The sequence below is a fragment of the Maylandia zebra genome, linkage group LG12, assembly GCF_041146795.1.
Source record: "Maylandia zebra isolate NMK-2024a linkage group LG12, Mzebra_GT3a, whole genome shotgun sequence".
In the NCBI taxonomy this organism is placed as follows: Eukaryota; Metazoa; Chordata; class Actinopteri; order Cichliformes; family Cichlidae; genus Maylandia; species Maylandia zebra.
This window is the reverse complement of record NC_135178.1, coordinates 35,531,213-35,546,841: the sequence shown is the minus strand read 5'-3', so window position 1 is coordinate 35,546,841 and position 15,629 is coordinate 35,531,213. Positions and strand designations below refer to the sequence as shown.

The 15,629-nt window shown below is 40.2% G+C and overlaps 1 protein-coding gene across 2 annotated transcripts in view; it reads left to right on the top strand.

Annotated features, from left to right (window-relative positions):
- fras1 (Fraser extracellular matrix complex subunit 1) overlaps positions 1-15,629 on the top strand; it is a 308,187-nt gene that overhangs the window by 195,578 nt on the left and 96,980 nt on the right. For both annotated transcript variants that reach the window (XM_076891188.1, XM_012920358.4), the window contains exons 23-27: positions 607-747; positions 1,709-1,849; positions 2,062-2,202; positions 5,851-6,136; positions 9,035-9,119. In XM_076891188.1, the coding sequence (XP_076747303.1) occupies positions 607-747; positions 1,709-1,849; positions 2,062-2,202; positions 5,851-6,136; positions 9,035-9,119 (794 nt within the window). The remainder of the gene's footprint in view (positions 1-606; positions 748-1,708; positions 1,850-2,061; positions 2,203-5,850; positions 6,137-9,034; positions 9,120-15,629) is intronic.

Below are 15,629 nucleotides of genomic sequence, written 5' to 3'. Positions count from 1 at the left end.
TCAGATCGTTTCGTTTAAAGTGATCTGAAAGACACCAACACCACAAAGATGGTGCCAGGTCCACTTCACTGATTCACATGAACGGCACTAATGCCCAGACACCAGTCGCCTCGCTGACATGTGTCCCTTTTTCAGAGTTCAGCTTGATGTGTTCAGAAGTTTTCTGGGCTACAGTTATGGCTAATTTGTATATTTGATACGTTTTAAGAAAATGTAGCATTTCACTGTATGTGTAGTTGCTCTACAAACTGTATATCCTGCTTAGTTTCATCTTCAGGTTTAATACAAATGTAGAAGGTCATACAAGCATGAAGAGTCCCAACTGTGCTTCATTTTCGTGCCTGTATTAATTGTGCACAGGACAAACAACAGATGTGCAGGTGATGAGAGAGAAAGAAGCACAAATGGCTTTAAAATCAATCCTATAGAGAAAAAAAAGTTGATTAATCTCTTTTGGTCTCTCGCCCTCCCTCTCTTCTGTTCTGTTCTCACTATTTGCTCTCACCTCTAAAATCCCCTCACTTCTAATCCCAATGTCCCAACACACACACGCACGTACACCTCCTCCTCTCACTCCTTTTCTGCTACCGTCCATCCTGTTTGCAGAGTGTGACTGGAGCTGCAATGCCTGTAAAGGCCCCCTGAGGACTGACTGCCTGCAATGCATGGAGGCCTACGTGTTGCAGGAGGGAGTGTGCACACAGGGGTGCTCCTTTGGCTCCTATCGGGATGGAGACAGATGCCTCGGTCAGTCCAACAAAAAGCAGATAAATTGACCCACTTCACATGCAGTCGGTGCTATTGTAGCTGCACAAAGAGCTTCCTCTGGGCTTTTACACTGTTGTTTGTACATTTGTGTCCATTGTGTCCATTTGAAGTTGTTTTTCCTAATCGATTGCTAACACAGCCAATCTTAATAAAGCAGATCCGGGCGTGCAGCCCGGATCTCAGCTGACCCTTCTCACCCTGGACACAGTCTGTTTGACCTGCTCCCCTCAGGCAGGAGGCTCCGGTCCATTCGCACCAGAACCTCTCGCCACAAGAACAGTTTCTTCCCCTCTGCTGTTGGACACATGAACAATAACCACATGATTGTCCCCGCCACTAACACATGACCCTACGCTGTGTCACTGCATCATTTCATGTTTGGCACTGATCACCACCTGCACTCATGTATATATCTTTCTACGTAGCACTCATAATTCTTATTCTCATGTATATATCTCATGTATATCTCATGCACATATCTTTCTTTCTACATAGCACTTTAATTCTTATTGTCTGCACTGAAGCACCGCAGCAATTTCCTAATGTTGTAAACCTCAACATCTGGCAATAAACCCATTCTGATTCTGATTCAGATAATCAGCAGCAGCTGAACTAAAAGGTTCCTTAAAAGAGCTTTTATATGTAGAAGTTGTATGAACTGGCCAAATCAACTGCATGGACTGGTGTATAGCACTTTTCTACTCTCAGCAAGCCTCATTCACTCAGTCACACACATTCATACAAGCCTAAGCAAACTGATTAATGCATGTGTGCATTAATCAGTCTGTAATACAGCTTCTGTGTGACTCCATGTTACTTTTTTCACCGGTGCTAGTAGCCAAAAAACACATTAAGAAAATATCTGGTGATAAAATAAATAATGTCTTTAACTCAGTTACTATATCACTGTTTTTTTCAAATGTTTTGCTCTCTGTGGCAGGCTGTGATGATCACTGTTTGGACTGTCGAGGTCCTGGACAGTGCCAGGAATGCCAGCCTCCCTACGCCACGCTGCACGGCCAGTGTGTGCTCGAATGTGGCAGGAACTACTTCCTGGATGCATCTTCCAAAGCTTGCAAATGTAAGAATATACATCTTCTTTTTATTCTATTTCTATATGTAGTGATAGACTTTTAAAGACTGTTTCTATGAAGATCAGAGTATTAATTTAGTTTGAAAAATAAATTTATAATAGACATTTAAAACATTTAAAGTTGAAGACTTGTGTAAAAACAAAAAGAAGCATTTTTCTAATTTGAATAATATTTGAATAATTTGGATCTTTTCCTTCAGCTTGCTCGTCCGACTGCGTGCTCTGCGACGGGAACGGACTCTGCAGAGCTTGTCGTAATCAGACCTACCTCATGGAAGGATACTGCACTCCTGACTGTGGACATGGATACTATGCAGACCAGAAGACCAGGACCTGTCACGGTGATAACATGATGCCTATGTTGGTTTTAAAACTGCAAACAGTTATCATTACATAGCAGAAAAGTCCTTTAATTTATTGATAGAAAGCTCCCAGACTTCAAATCTGTTAATTCTGATAAGAAGAATTGCATAAATACAGTTTAAAGACCAACAGTAGGTGAATTCTGCAGCCAAACTGGGAGGCTTGGGTTAGGTCCAGGTCACTCTCTCTCTCTCAGCTGGGAGGTTTCTATACTGAGCACAGCATCATGTATCAAGCACTGTACCAGTGGGAGCTTTTTTCTTATATGCAAATAAACTAAAGATGCCCACATAAATAATGCAAATGACCACAAGATATTACATAAAAGCAAATTTACATTGCTAACAGAAAAAGTGTGTGATGCTGTGGAGGAGGTTAAGCTGCAAAATGTTAATGTCCCTCCAAAAATAAAGCTTATACAGTAAAACGTGTTGTCAGTTTGAAGTTGCACAGCAACAAATGTCATAATAAAGTTTCACCAGCAGCTCGTACTTTTGTGTCGCAGTGGTGCTTTTATTGTGACACACTCGACTCAGTGAGCAGTTTTGTCATTGGCAGTCCTCAGTCACTTTGTGCAGCTCAATGCTGAACTGTGGTCAGATCACCGACACATCGGTGTGATGTGTTTCAAATTTGGCAAGCCAGACTAGCTCAAATATACCCCAACCTTAGCCCTGATTGCGACCGTTGTCATCAAACACCTGCCTCTCTAATACATATGTTTTGGTCATGTCCATCCCTCAAACAATACTGGATTAATATTTTTCTGACTTTATCAAAGATCATCCAGCTAACCCTCCAACCTGTGGCCTTAACTGCTTTGTTTGGGGTTCTTCCTGATACAGTTGTCTTGCCGACGCCCCAAGCGGATCTGGTAGCATTTCTCACCTTATTGGCAAGACGCAGAATATTGTTATGTTGGAAGTCCCCTTCTCCCCCATCCTGGGAAATCTGGATCAGAGACGCTTTGCATTTTAGCAAACTCGAAAAGATTAAATTCACTCTGCGTGGGTCTATGGCCAAATTTTTTAAGACCTGGCAACCCTTTTTTGACCATGTTCAGACTTTGCGGTCTCGCAACACTCCCAATTAGCTAGCTCAGACTTTATTCTATTTTATTTTATCTTATGCTTAAGTAAGATGTTTATGTTTAAGTATATGGACTCTATTGTGCCTGCGCCTTATGATGGCATTTACTTACCTACTTTATACATATTTCTTTTCTCTTACAGATTTGACTTATCTCTACAACTAAGCTGACCACTCATTATGTTTGTGTTTTGTTTTTTTTTTGGTTTCTGTGTTTTGTTTTTTCTGTGTCTGTGTGGGGGTGTGGGCTCTGAAACTCTCCACATCTCTCTTGTACACTCAGGAACTGCTATCTTGTACTCCAGGGTTTACTATTCGTATTATTAGATTCGACCCTTTCTTTTTGTACACCCACTGGTACTTCTATAATCATGAGGTGGGAGTGTATGTTTCATATTGTTTTATGTTCTTCAAAAAGAAAACGGCATTTGTTCAATTTGTCTTTTGTAAAATTGGATCCAGAAACTTTAATAAAAATATCTGAGGGAGAATGATAAAAAAAGGAGAGAAATAAATAAATAAATAAATAAATGCAGTATTGCTCACAACAGCTATTTTGAAAAAAAAAAAAAAAACAGATACAGTGATTCCAGTTGAAGATAAAGGTCATAGCAACTGTAATATAGTATTAGTAATATATCAGAACATATTAAAGGCTTCAATTGTATTTTTCACAAAGAAACTCACAACCAAGCAGACCAGTTATATATTTTCAGCAGGTAGAATTTGTGATCGCAATTAAATGTTTGGAACATAAAGACCATGTTAACATGAGTCAGGACCAAAATTTTTTATTTCCATGTCAGTTTTTCCCGTTTTTAAAATCTTTTGGGAGTTACTATGATCGGTCCATTCACAGTTAAACCAAAGAGTCTGTGGTAATATAATAGAAGACATTCTCCTGGTTTTCTTTTTTACCAGTTCATAAAAAAGTATTTAAGATTGAATAAAAAAATCTCAGTTACTTTTAGCAGAGGGCCTAAATATTACAGGTGGTTGTTACTGAAAGGAAAAACCTTCCATGCATTGAAAACCAGAGGAGTGAGAACAGAAGTAAGATAAGAGATTATGCCATTGAATACGTCAGATACCGCTCGCATGAGCTTCAGTGTGCAGTAGGCAAGCTAAGCTACATAAATAGTGTTCTCTGTATGAGAGAGCTGGTGGATATATAGAAGTGTCAGCTGATGTGGACTGGCACTGAGATCAGCTGATCTGCTGAGATCCCAGCAAAACTCTTGATTTAATTTGTGTTTCTCAGTCACTGACGAACGTAAATAAACTATCAATCAGACTCTATCCAGAAGTGAAAAAGGTCTATAGAACTTCATCTTATGAAGTCAAATTTGAAAACTGATAACAAATGTAAGTCTTTGCAGGTCAAATATAAAGATACTGGAAGCTAAGACTGCTAACATCTGTCTGAAATTAGAAGGTTCCTGTTGGTGACTTTTAATTGGTCCTCCTGAATAAGACTGGGGAGGCTCTGTCTGCAGAGTTAGGATGTTAAAAGAGTTTGTACTTTAATTTTTTTCCTCTTTTATCTTAAAACAACCCGCAGGCTGAAATGCCCGAGGCCTTGAGGCGCAGACTGTAGTTCTTAATGAAAAGTGACAAAGCATATTTATAATTAAGGAATATATTATCACGCACTTTCTGATAAATGCGTTTTCTTGTAAAATAATGAACATTTTTTGCCTTCAGCTAATCCACACGTTAATGAAGTAAAACGGAGAAAAAATTGCTCTTTAAAAACAAAAAATTGGCAGCCCCCCCTAAAAAAAAAAGTTCAGGAACTATTGCTTTAAATTATAGACTTCTTCTCATTTGGAAGTATAATTACATGGCCCAGAGTTTGAGATTTAAGCACGCCTGCTGGCATCATTACGGGAGGTATAATGAGATTAGGGTGGCATCTCAAAAAGAGCTGATCTTTAAAAAGTTCCCCAACAAAGTCAGCACCAATTAGAGCCAACTTCTAAAATGCCACGCCAAGGCTGAGATGTCTCACTCGTGATATGTCTGCCATTTCTCCCACACACACTTTTTTCATTTTCAGTTTATAACCTCCTCTCAATCTCTACGCCGACCGACTACAACTCCATGCCAACAGATATTTAAAGAAGGCATTAAAATGTATTAATGAAGATAATTGGATGCTTTTTTAAACCAAATTATTATTGTACACTGGTTATTAGTCCAGTTACTTTGATGGCTTTTTTCAGTAAACCATTCACAAATGTACTTTTGATGCTGTGCATGGATTAAACTACTCAGTATTTCTATTTCTGATTATTTTACCTTCCAAGTTCCCATTCTGTTATTAAAAAATACTCGTTGACAATCCAGTTTTGCTTTAATCTTGTTTTGGAGGATCCGTGACGATGAATTTCCCCACAGGTATAAGAAAGTTTGCTATTTGTTGTGTATTTCACAAGAAGGATCTAAAATGCACTGTAAGAGAATTTACTTGTGTTCCACCAGCTTGGCTTGAATGAGGTTATTGATTTGAGTTTTTCTTTTCTTGGTCCTCTCAGTGAACGCCCACACACCTGCCCTCCATGTCAACGGGTCCCTGCTGGTTCCCTTTGATGGTTTTGCCCCGCTGCTCCCCACCCTGCTGCAGGTGAAAGACCCAGACAGTCCGTCTGAGCAGCTGATCTTTCAGCTTGTTCAGAAGCCGAGTAACGGACGGCTGGTCCTGTTCAGAGGGGAAGAAGGCGAAGAGACGGGAGGCCGAGAAATAAAGAAGGACGACACGTTCACGTGGGCAGAGCTGAGGCACGGACGGGTCCGATTCCAATACCAGAGAGACAAAGACAGGTCAGTAAGATGGACAAAACTTTTTCTGTATTTTGCCTGGAATTATTTTTCTCAGACATGAGTTTGACACAATACTTGGACGTATTCAGTCACAGAGCTACTATACTTATACTTGTTTAACAATAATTTATGAATTTTTGGGTGGCAGGCACTGCTTTGCCAAGGTGTGCAATTTTGTAACTCCATCCATGTACAGCAAAAATCTTACCTAACGTAATCTAACGGACTGCTTCTACTGTTCTGGGTGGTTTTCATGATCATTCTGATTATATCTTTACTTTGTGCCTCCGCTGTCCCAAAAGTCCCACCAAGTAATAAGGATTTATTTTGGTGGAAGAGGCATTAGACAGTGACAGGACTAAGGACTAATTCATAGTGCAAAACCAGAGATAACACACACACAGGGATTATTTAGCCGACCTCGATTAAACGACAGATCTTAGATGAAATGGTACCAAGATATTTCTTTGTCTTTGTAGTTCTTTCTGGTTTTTTCAAGCATTTTTTTATGTGCAAAAACAATTAACTCGAAATTAAAGGTAATAAGATATCTTAGCGAGCCTAACGTGACTTAACAATTTAACATCGGTTAGTAGAACCTGGATGTGTTGGCGTCATTGAGTGATGACCTCCAGATTCAGGTGGGTCTCAGCTGGGTGGACACTCCTCCACTTGCTGGCCTAGGTGGAGAACTTTGAGTACCTCAGGGTCTTATTCAAGGGTTGAGTGCAGTGGGAAATGCAGATTCTGTACTGGTCTGTTGTGGTGAAGAGAGCTGGATGTAAAGGTGAGGTTGTCTGTCTACTGGCCGATCTACATTTCACCTGTGGCTGTGAACTGTGGGTGTGACCAAAAGAATCAGATTGTGGATACGCAGCAGACATGAGCTTCCTTTGATGACCAGAATGCATCTTGGGTAAATCCAGGACTTACTGGAGGTGGTGTCTGGGAGGTCTGTGCATGTCTCCTTAGACTCCTCAGACCTTTCTGACCTGATCACTATAACTGTTAGCTTATCCCAAACTGTGGATAAAACTATCCCTTTAAGCTCATCATCTCCTTCCTTCTCATTAATGACTATCCTGACATTTAATTTTTCACTCCTTGTCAAAGTTTCCTGTTTGATTTATGCTGCTTCTTGACTCCAAAGTTCATTTCTATTAACCTGAACATGGATGTGAGATGCATTACATTTACATGTTTGGGTTAATGTGGTCATATTTGCATAATCTGCATTTCTTTCTGTTTGACCCCAGTCTGAGTGCACTCCGTGCCGGGAATCACAGAGGCTGCAGATACGTGTAGACAGCAGAAAGCAGACATTAAAGAGCGCTGACCCCTGACATCCTAAAAGGAAAACAAAGCAGCTGAAAATCAAAAGGCAGTCTTATGTTAATGGGTGAGAAATGTTGCCCATTGTTCTCTGCAGCCTCCCCTCTGTCGCTGTGTTTGGGACAGATGTCCACTCACTCAGTCTGAATGGACAGAGCAGTCATATTGGTCAATCCTGACTCAGCTGGTTAGGCCTAAAATGGCAGCATGCCAGTGAATTAGCAAAATGTGATCCTCTGTACAGGTTTAAGCCATTAGATTAATGGAGACAGAAAAATGTAAAACTCCAAATGAGATTAAATCTGCCATATTTTTCAAATTATGTCAAGCAGAGGATGACGGCTGTAGACCCAGAACAGCAAGCACATGGTAACAGGTTTTAATTCCCGTAAGAGGAGATGTGTCCATCAGGAAAAAAACCCAAAAACATGTGCTGCGTTCAGATGATGGTGGGAAAAAATGGACGAATGATGAATAAAAAGATTAAATGTTGATTGCTGTTACAGACAAACTCTTTTGAGCTTTCAAAATGAGTTATTTTCATTCACGAGTGCCTTTGAAAAACATGCCATGGGTCAAGACGCTGACAAAAAATGAATTTTATTTCTTTGAGTGGTAGACTTTACTACTGATCAGAAGCCTTTCCACTTGTCTCAAGGCTGCATTTTAAAAAAAAATCTTTCTCTCATCTATAATGAAGTGAAGACATGTACCAGCAACAGCAACACTCTGCACAGAAAATGAGATTTACAACTTCAGCGACTATTTTTCAGAAATATATTCTGTTACTTTAATATAACTCCATACTTTACGTGTATCTGGGCTGTTTCTGTGGCTGTTTCACTTTAGAGCTGCAGTTTGGTGTGTTTTTACTGGCAGTAAGTCAGGGATTATTTCTCTCAACTAGCTTGAGAACATCTCAGCATCTCTGCAGGAAGAGACGTCCAGACCAAAAGCAGGAAGTAAAACCAAAACGAGATGGGTGAGCATGTGAAGACTGGCATCAAACGTGGTGCCAGTGAGGCAGGAGAAACTAGAAACACATGGACCAGAGGACCATGACGGTTAAAACTATTAGGAAAACAACCTTCAGCAGACTTTTGTCAGCAACTTTCAAAGATGCTACTGCAGTCCAAAAAGCACCTAAGCACTTGGCTTTTTCCTTTCTGTCACTAAAACAAACAACCCGCTCGGTTATTTGATCTTCAGACTCTCTGGATGTCTCCCAGCTGCAGCCCTGGGGAGTTGTGGGTAATAAGCCTTGGCTTGGAATATGGTAAGGCAGCAGTGTAGGGGGGGCACATTGATGATGATGAGTGTGTGAGCAGGTGGGCTTTTGTGTGTTTGTGATAGCTCACCTCCACTCCCACAGATAACTCACAGGTGATCAGGTCTAATGACAACACAGCATGCTACCCTCACGGGACTGAGGGTAGCATGCTGTGCCTGTCACATTTTTAAAGCAGTTTTTAAAGCAATTTCAGAAATAAGGGATGGTGAAATTTAGTCTCCCTACTCCAAGATTTGTCTTCATTTAAGAGTTCCCCTTTCTTCGTCTTCCTGCAGGAGCGGTGAGTTCACCTTGCGTGTTGCTGATCCCCAGCTGTTTTCCCAACCGAAAACAATTCAAGTCCGAGCCGTGTCCATGCAGGTAAGAAGACATTTCCTTCAACTCTCCTTTATTTACTGAGAAATGAACTGACTTGAAAGTGCCATTAAAAAAAGCTGTATCATAAATCTGTTCTTCAGGCTACAAATCCAGATATCTAATAAAGGTTGCTGTTTCCACGTTGCAGACCAATGTAGTGACGTTACATGGGGCACATTTGTTTCTAAATTTAGTTCAGTGTGAAATGTAGAGGTTTGTTTGTTCTATCTGTCATCTTTAGTCCTTGTTGAGAAAGTTTACCGCAGAGAGAAAAGACTCCAGTTTGAGGACTGTGGAAATGTGAGGCCTGACTTTGACTGAGCAGTGAGTTTAGAGAGATTTTGTCAATATGATGGCATTAGCGATAGCAGCTGTGCAAGGTGCATTCATGAAACTCTACAGGTTTGTTGTTTGGATTAAAATTATAGCAGGATTCAAAGATTAGTGTCGTCCAATCTGTGGGCACCTGAGTGTGGGGTATTGTTTGCAGTGATGCATATATACTTCAACAGACCACCCAAAGCACCTTTTCTAAGCCACATTCATGAACCTAAATCATTTGATTTAGCTGCATGGATTAGAGTTTCTGACAGGTGGGGCGCAAGTTACCTGGCAGAAAAGTCACGGGGAACTAACGTTTAACATCGGAATCACTTTTACAAAGAAATTTGCGGCAGTTACGTTAATAACATGAGCATCCGCTGCATCCAGCTTTTCAACTACAGCCCACACACATCACCAACAACAACACGACCTAGTTCATTCTTTTTAAGCCAGCGAGGCGAGATTGCGGATGCTGCTCAGGTACGTCCGCCTCCCCCTCAGCCACGCCGCAGACCTCACAATTTAGCAATCAGTATCTTGACAAAGGACTGAAGTTAGTAGCAAGAAATCTCTACCTCCTGAGTGACAGACGATCATTTATCTGGAGGAAAAACATATTTCTAAAGAAAGGTGTGGTCCAAAATCTCAGTGGGTCTCCTTATTACATCACATCTCTAGTTTTGGCACATAAAAACTATACTAACTTTTGTTAATGTCATACAGGACGAGTCAACTGGATACCGCCATCCTACAGTTAGGTACATGTAGTTAGTTTAAGGCTCAGTCGTATTAGAGTGAAAGTAGGACAACGGCCTCCCTGCATCCAGGAAAACGTTAGTGGTTGCAGGTCATTTTTTAGGCGGTTGGATCTGTAGCTCAGGAGGTAGAGCAGGTTTCTCGGTTGCTTCCATCAGTGTGTGAACGTTAGATAGAAATCAGTCAAGTGTAGAAAAGGCGCTTGTCTGAATGGGTTCATTGTATAAAAGCATCTTTGAGCACTACAAGCAGTCAGTTCAGCAGAGGAGCTGCAGATGTATCTGAAACATTCAAGAAACTCACCTGTTGAAATGTTATTGTAGATTTTCTGATGCCTGTTTAAGCTTTAATAATATTATTTATATTACATGTTTATTGCATATACTGCTAAGAAATGTGAGATTTGCAGCCTCTCACTCCACGACCACTCAAACAGCAGACAGCCACATTTAATCTGATCTGTCAGCTCATATTTTAGAGTGAGCCTGTCTCTCATTTTGCTGCATCATCCCAGCTGATCTGCATTTCTCACTATTTTTGAGGCTCTCTCTCTGCGGAGTAAAGCCCCGGTGATCGGCGAATGTCAGCCTGAGAGCACGCCTCGATTGATGTCAAGCTGACCTCTGATTTTGGCACAGCTTTAGAAGATAATGAGAAACAAGGGATTAACATGCCCTCTCTGAGAACAGTTGATGGGTCAGTGTGGTACCTGCATTACTGCACTCGCTGTTTATGGAGAAATAGTTAAAAGAAGTTAAAATGTCTCACAAAGGTCCGTGTATGCTACAGTCTTCCAAACAAAATCCCTTTTTGTTTTTATTATAAATATTAATGATAAAAGAATTACTCGTGCACTTGAGGACATTTTTCTTGTGTCTGACAGTCTCCTAAAACCTTAAATGAGGATTTTAAACGTTTTTTAGTGTGTCCTTGTTTGGTGTTTATCCAGCACAGCGTGACCGCTCTATTAAATCTGCCCCCAGGCAAACGAATGTTGCAGACACTGAGCTCAGGGGGCCGCTTGCAGACGGTGATTGAGTGGTGGTGCTGCATTTGAGTCTGTTTTGGTTGACTTCGCAATTACGCAATCTTATCTGCTTTCTCATACAACATTAGCAGGAATTTGTGTGTGTCTGTGTTTTGACTGGCACTCCACTAGTTTTCTACCAGTGCAAAATTAATTAATGTCTGCAGCAGATGATTATCATTTTATGATAACGATATATAATTATGTTGCTTTCTTCAGCAGTGCAAATTAGTTCTGGTTAACTTATTATCTGACTATAAGCAGGTGTAGGATGAGGCCAGATATCCTGTTCTTTGGTATAAAATTTGTGACAAGTGTTTGGAGTCAATATAAAAGTTATTACTGTTATTAAAAAGTCATCCATTATGTTACATATTTACCACCCTGAAGAAAGCGATTTAAAGTGTGACATGGCCTGGGTTCTTATCTGGTGTTTATTTGAAATGTTTGGTTACTCTTTCGGATATTTCTTATGTTGCCATCTGCTATCTTGTCTTCATCTTTCAAGTTTCCAAGTCCTGTCTTGTTGCCATAGTTGCTTCACCTTTTACTCTGTTTTTACTTCCTGTCTTTGTCTTCTCTCCTTTGTTATTGTCTGTCCCACCTGTGTTTTATTTAGGCTTCAGAGGTCAGATGAGATTAAGGTATCCAGAGTACCAGACTGGGTGCCACTGGTGTTAGCTCAGAACAGGAAACTGAGGCTATAGTTCACACAGGCTGACCAGAATTAGACAACAGAAGACTGGAAAAACAACACCTGATCTGATGAGTCTTGACATTCAGATGGTAGCATCAGAATTTCTTGCAAACAACATGAAAGCATGGATTCATCCTGTGATGGATCACCAGTTTAAGCTGGTGTTGGTTGTGTAATGTGTGAGGGATATTTTACTGAGAAACTTTGGGCCCCTTAATGCCACCTGACCATCATTTAAATATTTAAATACCACAGCCCACCTGAGTATTGTTTCTGACCATCTCCATCCCTTTATGACCACATCTTTTGATGGCTGCTTCCAGCAGGATAATGTCATTAAGCTCAAATGATCTCAAGTGGGTTTCTTCAACTTGAGAATGGGTTCACTGCACTTAGGTGGCCTCCACAGTCACCTTTAGGATGTAGCGATGCAAAAGAAAGCAATAATACAACAATTTGAAAAAACATATTATTGCACGAGTCAGAAGTCTATACTGACAGCTTAGAGAAGCAGCTTTAACAGTACTTTCAACAAATAATAAACATCATTAGAAATACAGTACTCAATCCCAAATAAAATGAACAAGTTAAAGCAATATTATATTAATGTAACTGAAAATAACAAGTCACTTATGGATAAAACCCTTTTTATGGTGTTTCAAGCAAAGATTAAAAGGATTGTTGATTAAAAGGATTGTTGCACCGTGATGCCTTTTCTTCAAACCAATGAGCCGAGAGGAAGTTCCTTAATACCTCCCTTATTCCCCCTGTTTACTACAAGCTCTATTTGCCAATATTGCTACTACAAGATGTTGTTAAAGGGTCTAGAAAACAATGATTGATTCTTCTATAGAAGCAGGATGGGGTATAATTGGAGGCTACAGCGGTACAAGCCTGACTGCTCATCACTCTTAGCTGCTGAAGATCGGGCTCTGGCTGCTGGGCCGGGTTCAGCATGCGCTCATTTCTAAATAACGTCGCTCCGTGTTCCTTGTGTTGCTTTATGTTACTCTGCCGTCTGCACAGATGCTTGAAAACAGTCCATGTCACAACGTTAGCAGCAGTGAACGGCTGTTTCTGGCCTGGATGCAGTTTGTAACCATCGCATTCTTGTTATTTTGTGCAATAAATTAAAATGATTATTTGATTAGTAACTGTAATGTGATTAAAGAATATAGCACAGTAATGCCCTACACCCAACTAGGGCTGGGTCATATCATATGATGATGGATTGTCGGAGCATTACGGCTATCGTAGGCAGGAGCCTCGCGGAGTGATACGTACTGTGCTTCAACATAATATTACGGTATTGTGTGTGTATAACCTCTTTTTAAGTTTTGTGGATATTATACATGGTTATGCTGAGGATATGTCGGCCAGTTTCCACTGGAAATGTCTTTTGGTTAAACTGTCAGCAAAGAATTTGCATTTGCACTGTTAATTTTTTATATAACTTAATGGATATAAAAAACAGCTGCTTGTTTAAGTGAAAATACATTGATGGGTTTTTTTTGGGTTTTTTTGCACTAATAAAGTTGTGGAGTCCTAAAGTGTTTTGTCTCGTGTCAATTATATCGTCAGTTATATCGTTATTGCAAATTTTCAAATGTATATCGTGATAAATATTTTTGTTCGTATCGCCCTGCTCTACACACAACAGTGTTTGTGGCATTTACTGTTTTAAAAAGATGATGAAAAATAGACTTTATGCTTACAAAGGAGAACATTTTTGTGTATGTTTTCCTGATGACTACTGACCTCCCTCTCTGAAAAAGCATTAGTGGACAGAGGCTGTTAATGGAGATGCATTTGAGTTTTCATTTTCCAAGAAAGACTTATCTTTGCACAGTTTCTGCAAGTATGTGCGTGGTCAGCTTTCATGCTCCCACACAGTCTCCAATATTTCTGATGTGCAGACGGCTACCTGCTGTTTTTGTTCTGGGAGTAATTCACATACATTTCTAAGAAAGAACATTACCTCAATACGCTATTTTTTAGTATTTGAACTTCTTCAGAGAGACAGAAGGGAACATGGTGATTGCTCCTTTCAGTCCACATCAAAGCGACTCACATACACTGATGTAACTTTCAGTGTTTTTGTTGTGTGCACTACAGTTTTCTTTGAAAGAAAGTAGATCCTGTCAGTGTGGTTTCAGAACATTTCAAGCTTTGAAAGAAATCTTTCAGTGGCAGAAACGGTGAGATGTGCAGGACGGTTTTTTGATTGCGAGCATACTGAATGCATTCTCCATTTTATCTTCATCATCACAATCATAATATATTTTACACAGAGAGAGCGTTAGTATGCACACACGAGAAACTATATTTAAAAGATGGACATAACAACTGTGACTTCATCATTCATTGGTTTGTGTGCTCACCACATTTAGACAAAAGAGTGCAGTGGTCAAATTGCATTGAGTGAACAAACTACAGCCATAAAATGTGTGTTTTTCTAATTAATGATAAGCAGTGTTAGGCTACTGTTACAATATTTATTGCATTACGTTTGCATGGCTTTGCAACATCGCCCGTGTAATTAACAATACAACTCTGAACTTTTATCCTCCAACATATCTGGATAAATATCAATGCCAGTAAAGAATATATACTGAAGACCTTTCTTTTACTAACATGTTTAGATGTTACAGTCAAAAATAAACAGATTCTAGTGTAGGAATGAGTACAGGTAGAAATGTGCAATCCTACAGGCCCGTTCATCTTCTTCATTAGTAAAAATCAAGCTGTAGTTGGTCGGTTGAGGTCTGCAGACACTCAGCTTGAGCACGGAGGATCCAGAGGTGATCTGTGTTCAGGGCTCTCTCGCTGATAGCGTTGTGTTAGTATCATGGATTGTTGATAAACAGAAGAATCAATTGGGGGGTCAGGGATTATTGTGAGTGTAAAAGGCTGGGGGAAAGATACTGCAACATCTTCTGGCTGTTCTGCATCAAATGCTGAAAGAACTTGAGACTAGAGACCAACACTGAGAGCAGACCATGGGTGCGATCTTTTAGTGTGATTCCACCTGTCGATTTGTGAAGTCACATTCAGGGGCATCACCAGGTTGTGTGTTTATCGGACAGAAGTTAGCATATTCAAACACAAGCGTCTAAATAATTGTGCAAACATTAGCATGCTTTGTTAGCAAGTTTAACAAATGTTTTGTTGTCGTAAATTGTATGAACAAACCACACAGACGCACATAATGTACAGCATAGACATAATATATGAGAATTTCACGCGTCAAAACTGGAGCACAGACTTCCAGGACAGCGTGTAAAATTTAATGCACAGCAAGCCATGACAGTTACCAGATAGATGTTGCTCCAAAAAGCACCAACAGCACAAACATGGTCCATAGATCCAGTTTAGTGACTCAGATTAGCAGAAGCTCAGCCAGAAACCCTTCCTGCTCCTGACCGTGCTTACTTTACACATTTATAACATTTAAACAGGTGAGCTGTGTGAAAAATGTCATGCAGGAGGAAACTGGCTGCATTTAATTTTTATTTCATGTTAACACCCCAAACTGTGGGCTCTGCCTCCAGTGGTCATTAGAGGAGCTGCAGCTTTTGGAATTTAAGCATTTGTTTTATTTTTGCAGCCCAGAGGCTTGCACCTATTATTCATGCATAATTTTTATTTTGTCCCATACAGAGCTGGAAAAACCAAACTACGCCGCACACTGACTCGACTATACAGCAGG